Source organism: Lissotriton helveticus, chromosome 4_1 (genome assembly GCF_964261635.1).
Source record: "Lissotriton helveticus chromosome 4_1, aLisHel1.1, whole genome shotgun sequence".
Taxonomy (NCBI): Eukaryota; Metazoa; Chordata; class Amphibia; order Caudata; family Salamandridae; genus Lissotriton; species Lissotriton helveticus.
This window is the reverse complement of record NC_136063.1, coordinates 1,933,408,691-1,933,421,218: the sequence shown is the minus strand read 5'-3', so window position 1 is coordinate 1,933,421,218 and position 12,528 is coordinate 1,933,408,691. Positions and strand designations below refer to the sequence as shown.

At 48.1% G+C, this 12,528-nt stretch overlaps 1 protein-coding gene across 2 annotated transcripts in view; it reads left to right on the top strand.

Moving 5' to 3' along the window:
- Positions 1-12,528, top strand: part of ARHGEF6 (Rac/Cdc42 guanine nucleotide exchange factor 6) — a 1,071,863-nt gene that overhangs the window by 260,249 nt on the left and 799,086 nt on the right. For both annotated transcript variants that reach the window (XM_078688613.1, XM_078688614.1), the window contains exon 2: positions 2,352-2,435. In XM_078688613.1, coding sequence (XP_078544739.1) covers positions 2,352-2,435 — 84 coding nt within the window. The remainder of the gene's footprint in view (positions 1-2,351; positions 2,436-12,528) is intronic.

Genomic DNA, 12,528 nt, shown 5'->3' with positions numbered 1-12,528 from the left:
GCACCCTGCCCAATGAGCTATGTAGGGCCTACGCTATGGGTTATATATATATATATATATATATACATATATATATATATATATATATATATATATATATATATATATATATATATATATATATATATATATTACGCTCCATGGGGTTGTCCAAGTAGCGGGTAGCACCCGAGCCTGCGTGCGCCTTCCCCAAAGCGTTAGTTGGTATGGGCAGTTGCGTGTTTGAAATAGGCCCGACGCGTTTCGGAAATTTATTTTCCTCATCAGGGGCCAGCAGTAAAGTGCACGACGTCTACCATCTCCCTGTATGAAAACACATATTGTGCTTGTGAGAGATGTAGTCCATATATCCTGGATGGATGCACTTTCAAATTACTGCTCGTTCCAAGGCTCTACCATGAGCCCCGTCCTCACCTACACATAAATAAAGCTGCTGCTCGCGTGCTACTCACATGGTGGACAACCTTGGAGCGTGAATCTATATGCGGCAGTCCAGCCGCAGAGTATGCACCACCCCGTTAACGTGGGGGTCACGGCAGTGAAGTAGCAACCGTACATGGATTCGAGGACGGGCCCACTTGTGGAGTCTATACAGGACTTGATTGTGTGCTTTCCGTACTACACTTCCCAGAAGTCTCACTGGAGCCTCCCATCGACGGGCGAGTTATATAATTGGAGAAGTGTAGCGGGTGCGCACACCGCTTCCGTTAAAGCCCCTGAAGAGAAGCAGATGGAGCTTCGAAACGCGTCGGGCAGATCCATTACGGAGCGGCGTCTACAAGCGGATCCCCGTCCTCACCTACACATAAATAAAGCTGCTGCTCGCGTGCTACTCACATGGTGGACAACCTTGGAGCGTGAATCTATATGCGGCAGTCCAGCCGCAGAGTATGCACCACCCCGTTAACGTGGGGGTCACGGCAGTGAAGTAGCAGCCGTACATGGGATCGAGGACGGGCCCACTCGTGGAGTCCATACAGGACTTGATTGTGTGCTTTCCGCACTACACTTCCCAGAAGTCTCATTGGAGCCTCCCATTGGCGGGTGAGTTATATGAAATTGGAGAAGTGTAACGGGTGCGCACACCGCTTCCGTTAAAGCCCCTGAAGAGAAGCAGATGGAGCTTCGAAACGCGTCGGGCAGATCCATTACGGAGCGGCGTCTACGAGCGGATCCCCGTCCTCACCTACACATAAATAAAGCTGCTGCTCGCGTGCTACTCATAAGGTGGACAACCTTGGAGCGTGAATCTATATGCGGCAGTCCAGCCGCAGAGTATGCACCACCCCGTTAACGTGGGGGTCACGGCAGTGAAGTAGCAGCCGTACATGGGATCGAGGACGGGCCCACTCGTGGAGTCCATACAGGACTTGATTGTGTGCTTTCCGTACTACACTTCCCAGAAGTCTCACTGGAGCCTCCCATCGACGGGCGAGTTATATAATTGGAGAAGTGTAGCGGGTGCGCACACCGCTTCCGTTAAAGCCCCTGAAGAGAAGCAGATGGAGCTTCGAAACGCGTCGGGCAGATCCATTACGGAGCGGCGTCTACAAGCGGATCCCCGTCCTCACCTACACATAAATAAAGCTGCTGCTCGCGTGCTACTCACATGGTGGACAATAGTTTAGTCGTGGCGAAAGGTTTATCTTGCCAGGTCGAAATGGCAGGTTAAACCTCACGCAGAGGCGGCAGTAGCAGGCCTTAGGCATGTTTTAAAGAACTACTTTGGTGGCTGGCACAATCAGTGTTGCAGGCCCACTAGAAGAATTTAATTTAAATGCCCAAATACACGTAGTACAAAAGGACTTGCAAGTAAAATAAATGTGCCAATTGGGTGGAAGTTAATTTTACCAAGTATAAAGGAGAGAGCACACACACTTTAGCCCTGGTTAGCTGTGGTAAAGTGCACAGAGTACTAAGGCCAACAAAAAACGAGACCAGCAAAAATGGAGGAGTAAGGCAATATGTTTGGGGGGAGGCCACCCTGAGGCTGACCGTTAAAACATATAACGGCAAATGCATCTGAGTTGCTTTTATGAAAAGATACTGTTGTTTGGATGTGAACATGCCAAAAAGCCTGACAAGTGATGTTGCTTTAGTGTTGAATCAGACTTAATATACATAAGGATCCTTCTAAATGTGATTTCATTGGTTTACTAATGGGGTTCTGCAGTTTTGGGGCAAAGGTAGGTATACACTTGAATTAAAAAATAGACCGTTCATCTGAACTTAATAGAATGTACTCTGCGTGCTACACGTGTAATATGTTGCACAACTGATCTGTTTTATTGCTATAAAAAGTGCTCTAGGTTTTACCATGTATTATTTTAATGCATTTTTTTTTATTTCAGTATTGCTTGGAGCCCAAAAGTGAAGCAGAATGTATTGAAAACATAAAGGAGTTCTTGAAAGGATGCGTATCCCTTAAAGTCGAGGTAAAGGTTACTGTTACACAAACACAAAAGATGCATAAAATAAGCAGCCACCGTGTGTGCAGTTTTTTTTTTTAAAACCTTTATTTGTAAGAAAAGGAATACAGTTACAGGCCTATACCACCAGGGCCGGCCAGTTATACTCAGTAACAGTAGCACATTAAGACACAGCTCATCAGCTGACAACCCGAAGGCCCGGCAGCGAATAAGCACGATGGTATCTAGAGCTCGTGGCAATAAGAGGATAAATAAAAGGTTTCACATTTTATACAAGATAAACAACAAAAATTAAAACATACAAAAAGTCGAGGCGGTACCTTGCAATGTAATGACTGTCTCATACGGCAGGGGGAGATGGCGTAAAGTAATCAGTGCAATAAAGAAGGAGAGACCCTGGTAGAAGGGGGGTGGGCAGAGAGCAAGCAACACATCACACACAACGGGAAACTGGGAAATTGAAACGCACAGTCAAGGAGATTGAGGAGTGTCGAGAGCTGCAGTAGGGGGGGGAGCGCATATCTCTCCTCGGTATGAATTCCATTGACCCCATATCCTGCTCCATTTCTTAGGCCTACCTCGGGAAACATACACGATTTTTTCTCTAAACATGCACCAGTCCATGTTTTCTTTCCAGGTGAGGACTGATGGCGCCCTCTGAGATCCCCAGAATTGAGCAATGTCCCTTTTCGCAACCATATTGCCCAGCGTGACCCATTGAGTCTGAGCAACAGTGCAGTCATTCGGCTCCCAGACGTTTAACAAACAGCGTCTGGCCTCAGGCAATAACCCAACGCCCGTCACCTCACCCATCACCGCATGTACTCGAGTCCAAAAAACCACTACCTCCGGACATTCCCATATAATGTGGAGGAAGGTTGCAAGCATACCACAGCCACGTCTACACAGCCCATCTGCAGAATAACCCATATGCATCAATTGTGGACCCGTGACATAGACTCGGTGCAGAATCTTCAGCTGTACCAATCGGAGACACGCTGGAATCGCGACCTCTTTAGGAGAGGATATCGCTGCCTGCCAGTCTTCATCGTCCAATTCCAGGCCATCGCCAGTCCACGCACCCCGAAGCTGTATAAGGAGGTCCGAACGGTCATTGATGAGTTTTTTATAGATAAGAGAGATAGTGCTGTCAGGGACGTGCCCGTCCAGCACTTTGTCCTCCAGGGGAGAAGACTCCGGGATCGTAGATCCAGCTGGGAAAACCGATTCAAGTGCGTGACGTACCTGGAGATATCGGAAATATTCTCTATCACTCAACTTATACTCCCGCTTCAGTTCAGCAAAAGTCTTAACTCTATTTTTGGCCCAGAGGTCGCCCACTTTGCTGATGCCAATAAGGTCCCATCTCTCGAATCCCTTCGACGTCCATAGACCACCCAGTCTCTCCGCAGCATACAGGGGGGTCGCTCTAGTCAGCCTATCCGTCCACCCCGTAGCCGTAGTTGCACTACCCCACACTCGCACCGCCACCCCAGTGGGACCCGTCAGGTTCTTCCTGGCGGCTCTAGAGTAGAGCGCTCTATTATAGTCGCCCACGGGCAGTTGCCACCTATCCATCTCGAATGCGGGATGCGGAACAGGACCGTACATGGCATGGTTAACAGCGCTCAGTTGAGATGCCCAGTAGTATCTTTTAATATCAGGCAACGCTATACCACCGTCGTACCAGGGCAAAGTCAACTTTGCCAATGCAATGCGGGGCCGCCCGCCCCACACCAGTCTCCTCTGGAGGCCCTCAATTTCACGAAAATAGCTAGCCGGCACCAGATCAAGTGTGTTCTGGACGGCGTACAGGAAGCGGGGAAGAGACATCATCTTGAACAGGGCCGCTCTTCCCAAGGGGGACAGAGGCAAGCCACACCACGCCGCAACATCCGACCTAAGCTGGGCAAGCGGAGGTAATAGATTCCGCTCATATCGCACCGCGGGGTCCAATGGGATGTAAATCCCTAAGTATTTAAAGCCACCTCTAGAAACGGGGATCGGGCAAACGTGGGGCAGAGAAGGTAATTCTCCAGTGAGTGGGTAGATACAGGACTTGGCCCAATTGATAACCAAACCGGAGTTCCTCCCGAAGGAACTCAAGACGTCGAAGAGTACTCCCAGTGACTTACGAGGAGAGGTCAGGTACAACAATATGTCGTTGGCGTATAGTGATATACGATCCTCGAAGTCAGGGGACCATCGAATGCCCTTGAGCGAGGGCTCCCAGCGGAGCCACGCAGCAAGGGGTTTGAGGGCAAGCGCAAATAGGAGTGGCGACAAAGGGCACCCCTGTCTCGTGTCGCGTCCGAGAACAAAGGGTTCCGAGGCCCTGCGTTGACCACCACCTGAGCCAGCGGTTGCTCATACAGGAGCCTGACCCACTCAATGAACTTAGGGCCAAAGCCAAACTTAGCAAGAGCAGCCCACAGATATGGCCACTCCACCGTGTCGAAGGCCATCGAGGCATCAAGAGAAACCAAGATGGCCGACTCTTTAAGAGACCCTGCCCTCGCCAAAACACCATGAAGACGGCGAACATTGAGCGCGGTGTTCCGATGGGGGATAAAACCAGACTGGTCCGGGTGTATCAAGTCACAGATCACCGTAATCAGCCGGTTTGCCAGGAGCTTCGCCAGGATCTTCATTCAAAAGCGATATCGGCCGATACGATGAACAGTGTTCGTGGGGTTTGCCATCTTTATGGATGACCGCAATGGACGCTAGTCTCTGATCCCGGGGAAGGGACCCAAGGTCTCGCGATGCCGAGAACATCCGACAAAGATACGGCGCCATTTTGTCAGGGCAGAGCTTGTACAGTTCGACTGGTATACCGTTCGGACCAGAGGCCTTCCCGGAGCGAAGTGAGCGGATAGCGAGCGCAACTTCATCGGTGGAAAATTCCGCCTCCATAAGCTCCCTGTCCGATTCTGACAGGCTAGGCAACGCGACATCCCGAAGCAACAAGTGCGAGTCTTCCTCCGGTCTACCCGAGGCCGGCGCGTAAACGTTCCGAAAATGCTGGGCAAAAACCTCGACTATCTCAACTGGGTCCACCACTCGCTTTCCGTCCACTTTCTCAACAACAGGCACCACCCGATTCAACCTATCTCGTTTGTCTAGCCAAGCAATCAACTTTCCCGCTTTGTCACCCACATCATACAAACGCCCCTGTTGCTCACGATTCATTGCCTTGGCCGCGTCAGTCACCAGAGCCCTATATTCAGACTGTTTAAGAGCCAAAAGGTGCAGTCTCTCAGGCATAGCCCCAGACTCCAACTGTTCCTCCAACCCAGTAAATTCATTTTCCAAGCCCACCACTTCTTCATTTTTGTGCCTCCTCTCGCTAGCAATCAAGGACAAAGTCTGACCACGAATCACAGTTTTATAAGCCTCCCATAAGGAGACAGGGGAGGACACCGACCCCTCATTCTCAGCAAAATAGAAGTCCATACACTTAACCACCTCCGATCTAATTTTGGAGTTATGAAAGTGCCATGGGTCGATCGGTGCAATCCGACCCCCGGATCCCAGCTGTACATCAATAGTGAGCCAGAGTGGGGAGTGGTCGGAGACCCCCCTAGCTAAATGCCTGATTTCCCTTACAGAGACCATCTGCACCACCGGCACGAGGATATAATCGAGTCTCCCGAGTAAAAGGTGTACTGGAGCTGTCCAGGGTGCAGTTGCCTCCAACAATCCGTCAGACCCAATGTGTCCAAAAATTTCCCCAGCCATAGCTGCGATGTGGGAAGGAGTCTGGGGGGGCTACGATCTTCTTCCCCATTAACAACTGAATTAAAATCGCCACCCACTACCAACAAGCCGTCAGGAAACCCCAGAACCACCCTACCCAAATCAGTGAATGTGGTGGATTGTAGACCAGGCGCAACATACACACACAATATGGAGATCATCTTCCCCTCCCACCTACCCGTAATAGCCGCATAGCGGCCTCTATCATCCAGCACCGTGCCATCTATCTCCAGGGGGAGAGAGTTCCTGACCAGGATGCCCACCCCCCTCGACCCAGTAGTAAATCCGGAATGGGCCACCAACCGGTAACCCCGTCTATTCAGTGCATGGCATGTATTTCCTACTAAATGAGTCTCTTGAAGTAAAACCATATCCGGGGAGCATCTCTTCAAATATTGCAGTACTATCCCCCATTTTATCCTATCACCAAGACCGTTGACGTTCCAGCTCAGTACCCTCAGCCCCCTACCCCCATCCCAGAAGTGAACATTCTGCCCCCCCGCCACGAAACAGACACATAGCAGCCAATATGGAACAAAGCGCAGCCTCAATACAAACGAGAAAGAAAAGACCCCCCCCCTCCCCCCAATGAACCCTCAAAACACACACCCCCCACCCTGCACACCTGCGGTAGACCAAAAAGCCACCCCAACTTGCAGTGTGCCTGTCGCCCCATTAAACTACCCTACAAGAAGAGAGAAGAGTCCCCAGAGGAGGAAGAGTCCCGAATCCCCCCACCCCTGGTATCCATACGGTATAAACATAACAGTCACAGAGCCACTGCCAGAAAGTCAAGCTCGCCGGCGTAGACTCACTACTCCTGTTCTTCCAAGCCGCCTTCGGCGCCCCTCGAACTCTCCGGGCTGGTATGGCGCGTCGACAAAGTGTCTAACCAGTCACCGGCCACCTCGGGGCGGTCAAAAAAGAACGCACGTTCTCCATGTTCAATCCTCAGGCGGGCCGGGAAAAGCATGGCGTATTTCAGTCCCATGTCCCTGAGTCGCCTTTTCACCCCGGTAAAGCCCATACGTTGTTTCTGCACCGCCTGTGTAAAGTCTGGGTAAAAACTGATCGACACGTTCTCAAACTTGGTGGGACCATTGGTACGTGAGGCTTGCAGGATAGCGTCCCTGTCCCGGAAATTAAAAGTCCTGGCTATTATGGGCCGCGGAGTGGCTCCCAGCTTAGGCTTCCCACCAGGGACTCTATGAGCCCGCTCCACCGCGAAAAGTTTACTGAGGCCCTTCGGTGCCAAGTGGTTCAAGACAAGGTCTTCCACCAGGACGTCTGTAGACAAGTCCGCGGAGTTCTCCGGAACACCCACGGTAGGAACGTTGTTGCGTCTGGCCCGGCTCTCGAAATCATCCAGCCGACGGGCAAACAGGTCTCTGGACGTTCGGAGATTGCGGACTTCGGTCTGGAGATCCGAGACATCTGTGGTCAGGCTCGCAGTCTTGATATCAAGGGACTTGACCCGCTCATTGGTTTTCCCCAAGTCCGCCCTGATGAGATTGACTTCGATCGCCACCGTGTCTATCTTAGCTGCCAGGGTTTCATACTGCTGACCCATAGTAGTCCGAACACTCGCAATGGCGCCCATAACATCCTTCAAAGTTGGCTCCTCAGGTTCAGGAGCACCATCATCAGTGTCCTCGAGGACCTTACTCGCTCCGCCTGGGGATCCCTTTGGGCGAGTAAAGCGATCCATAGTCTGGGATTGGGCAACCCCTCCCCGGGATGGGCCTCTGGTGGTACGCTTCTCAACATCCGCCATGATGGGCGACGAGCTCTGACGGAACCTTTGGGATCTGGTCAGAATGATTACCGTTGTGGCAAGCCTGCAGAGGCGAGAGGGCAAGGATCCAAAGCCGGCCCAGAGTTGGCAGCAGAATCAGGGCAGACGCGCCGATCGGCAGCAAGTCGCCGTCCACAATGACCAAGAACGAAACCGAAAGTACCACAGGGGCAGCGGACGTGTCGCACCAGCCGTTGTTGTTCAATTGCCACCTGGGTACCTCGGGGACTCAAGCCCCCGGATGGTCTTCGGTAGAGGCCGCAAAGTTCAAAGCGCAGTAAGTCCGGTTCCCGGCGGCCAATTCGATTTTCGGAAAAAGTGTATGCATCAGCAGGGCATCAGCGATAAGTACCCGTCGTCCAAATCAGGATTATTTACAGGATAGATGCGGGAGGCGTAAAGGGTCTCGGGAGCCCTGTGCTCACGCGTCCATCTTGGATACGCGCGAAGCTCCTCCCCCGTGTGTGCAGTTTTGATATTCGTAAAGAGTAGACTACTCTTGCTGCGTCTCTGGGATCATGGAGCACATTTAAAATCATCTATTTCGTAGATAAATAATGCATAAGAAAGATTTTTAGTCTTAAATGGGTAGTATTAAAGTACGTTTGGCTAAAAACACTAATCCAGATTTATATTTTAAAAAAGAGAAAACAAAGCAGGGTATTGTGCTCCTGTCCTTAGACCTTTGCATGTTTGAATTCTGACACTGGCACGTAAAGGTTTGTGAGTACTGCACTGTCCTAGCATGCACAGCAATTGGCTTTTTCCTTTAATTGAACAAAGGTCCAGTGTGCTATTTACTTTTTTGGCTGTTGTTTACATTGTAATATCATTGCCACGCAGGTTATTTTATTTGGCATCATTTGATGTCTGAGAGTGCCGGCCTCTGGATTCCATTGCTTTTTTCGAATGTCGAAAGATTGTTACTCTGTGGACTTTGTTTAACCTTTTTAGGTCTGAAGTTGGCTAACACCTTTTGATTTTGCTGATATAAAAACTTTGAGGAAGTAGAGGAGGTGGACGAACTTTTTGGGGGGTAAAGTTTGCTGAAGATTCGTCTAATGGTGTCCAGTATTTTAGCGACACAACAGGACCTGTGACCTTCCTGTTCTGCGAACACACGATTGGAAGAATAAAAGAATTCAACCACTAAACTGCAGCTCATATTATTATTTCTCGCCATTGTTAAACTGTTGTGTTTATTATACTGTAACGACCTACAACCTTTGATATTAACCAACCAAGACATTTTCCTTAAATGCCAACATCCCCATCTTTATCTTACCCTTTCTATTTTTAGGGAACTACATATAGGCAAATGGGCCAGAGTGGAATTAGATAATGAAGGGTCCCTATTAAGGAAGCATATAAATTAAAAATTATTTAAGACGAGGTTGTGTGCGTCCTCCATTTTTATTTGTACTTCTTTTTATCTGACCTTCTGACATGCCCCCTTTTAATACGGCGTTCTTTTCTCCAACAATGAGTGAGTTCCACATTCCTTGCCTACTGTATGCAGATGACCTAGTTACAATGGCTGCCATTCAGATCGATTCTACTAATAAAGCTTGCCGATATCCTTAAGTATTGTTCAAGTAAAAGTATGACAGTAAATATGGATAAGAAAAACTGCATCTTCTACATCAGGGGTACTCATATTACGGCCCGCGGGACGATGGTGGCCCGGCAAGCCTTCCCTGGCGGCCCGCGGACTTTGCAGACATGGTACCCGAGTTCTTTTTTTTTTTTAAGAGTGTTGTAAAGTAATCAGCCCGGAACAAGGTGTAGATTCCAAGTATAAGTTTATTGAAGAGAAAACCAGGAGCCAACTGACAATAGTGTGTGTAACTGTCATATCAAACTTTCAGCTGTCAACATTCCAGCTGATGCAGAACCAATGACGCGCAGAGGAATAGCTCGCGCAGGGGAGGGTAAGGAAAAGAGAGAAAGTGCTAAGACATAACACATCTCCTTCCCTAAGGAACAAAGTAATCGAAACACAATGCAGAATGTACAGTATAAAAACAGTGTTTTAATCACAAACAAAGTCTTTGTATTTGCTGGGTTTACTCAGAACCCGTCCAAAGCTACTAGTTCTAGCCCTTACTTCGCCAGTGTCACTGATAGGGGCATTTCCTGGTACTACCCTTGGTCCACCTCCAGATGGTAAGGAGTTTCTTGTCTCTCTTTGGTTTAGATTGCTCTCCACGTCTCCACACTCAGGTTTATCTTGTTCATTTTCTGAAGTCCAGATGTCACAAGTGTCCTGGGATGCTACGGAGGCATCCCTGCTAGGATCCCTGTATTCACCAATAGATTCAATGACCCGTCGGTCCTGTCCAACCTGGTTATCTTGAGTTCCTGATGGTCTGCCATCGCAATCGTTCTCTGGTTCGAATTCATCTTCCTCATGTTGTGACCACTTGTAGTAGGATCCCTCTTGCTCGGGTCTTTGTACTGTGCTTTTCCATCATTTTATATCCACTCCGTGACAAACTGAAATAGCTGAAGCATGCCACACTCAACCATTACTGAGTAAGGCAGAGTTACAAAAAACCTTCACCACTTCCAAAGGTGCAGTAAACCTGTTTTCTCCTTTGGCAATGTGTCCACTTTTCTTTACTCTTACATTGTCTCCTACTTTGATACTCATCTCTTCACAATTCCTACTCTTGTCATATTTTTATTTGTACTCAATTTGTGACTCCTTGATCCTTTCCCTGATAGTTTCCACAGACCACTCCTTTTCCTTTGCCGACTTGATCCATCCAATATTGTCTTTAGAAATAGGAGTCCTACCTCTCATGACTTCAAAGGGGCTCATCAACGTTTTCTCCCTGGAGTAATTCTGTATCCCCAAACCATTTTGTTGACCTCCTTCCTCCAACATTTTCCATTGTTGTTCGCTAATTGGATAGTTCCTTTTATCACCCTATTAAATCTTTCTACGGCCCCATTGCCAGCCGGGTGGTATACTGAAGTAGTTTTGTGGGTGATTCCGTTCCTATTAATAAACTTTTTAAACGCATCTGAAGTGAATTGGTTTCGGTTATCGCTCACAATCGTTTTTGGGATTCCTTCTCTGATGAATACTTCATCCATGAACACCAACAAGTCATTAGCGTCCACTTTTCCACATACCTTTACTTCTGGCCACTTAGAAAGGTGGTCTACCAAAACTAGTACATACACCACTTCGTCATGCCATTTCATGGGCCCCATTATATCAACACCTATCCTTTCCCATGGCATGTTCGGGCATTCCAAAGGCTTCAGCGTGGGTCGGAGAGTTGTTTGTGTTTTATCTGAGTTTTCACATTCTACGCAGTTTCTTATAGCCCTTTTTTTTTTTTGCAGAATTTTATATAGCGCGAACTAGACACGAACCGAATCAGGTATCAGAGCGCTTTACATAGCACCAGTTACGTTACATGAGGACGGACACATTCATTTTAGGCACGGGGAGATTAAGTGATTTGCCCAGAATCACAGGAGGTTTTGGCGTCGTTACCGAGACTCGAACCCAGATCCCCAGGTCCGAGGTCGAGCGCCCTAGCCGTTAGGCCAACTCCTCTCCCCTTTCAATTTCTGTGTCACAGCCAGGCCACCAATACCAACATTTTATTCTCTGTTTTGTTTTGTTTATTCCCAAATGTCCTCGTGGCATATTTTTATTATCCTTTCCTTAAGAGTCTTCGTGGTACAACTTTTCCTTGCCTCAATATGAGTTTGTCTTCAACTGATAACTCGTTTCTCAGTTCCCAAAATCCTCTTAACTCTGTCTCCATACACTTTTTCCTTGGCCAGCCTTTTATAATGTGTTCACGGATCTTTTGTAATTGTTTATCACTTAAACATTCCTTTATCCACTCATCTTTTTGTATAGTTGGAAATTCTTCGCTGATGCTTGCAACGCACAATTCTTCTTCCTGTGCCTCTTTCTCAACATTATGTAATGGTAACCTGCTTAGAAAATCCGCCACCACATTTTTAGCTCCAGGCAGGTACTGTACTTCGTAATTGTAATCTAATAGTCTTATGGATAGGCGAGCCAACCTTGGTGATGCGTTGTACAACCCTTTCACAGTTAGTACTTTCGTCAAAGGTTTGTGATCACATCTCAGAATGATCTTATTTCCCCAAATATATTGACGGAAGTGCTCCATTCCCCACACACAAGCCAGTGCCTCTCTTTCAATTACTGAGTACCTTTCCTCTGTTGCTGTTAATGAGCGAGACGCAAAAGCGATGGTGACCTCCTTGCCTGTGCTTTCAATCTGTGCGAGTACGGCGCCTATCCCTTTTCCGCTTGCATCCATGCTGATTACACAATCTAGATTACCATCAAATCTCTGCAGAGGTGGTGCCTCACAAATTTCTTTTTTTCAGTTGTTTAAAACTCTCCTCGCAACCTTGTGTCCATTCAAATATATTTTTGTTTTTCAAGTGTTCTAATGTTGTATGTTTTAGCTGAAAAGTCTTTTACAAATTTAGAATAGTACTCTACAAGCCCTAAGAATGCTCTGAGTTTTTCCTTGATTGCAG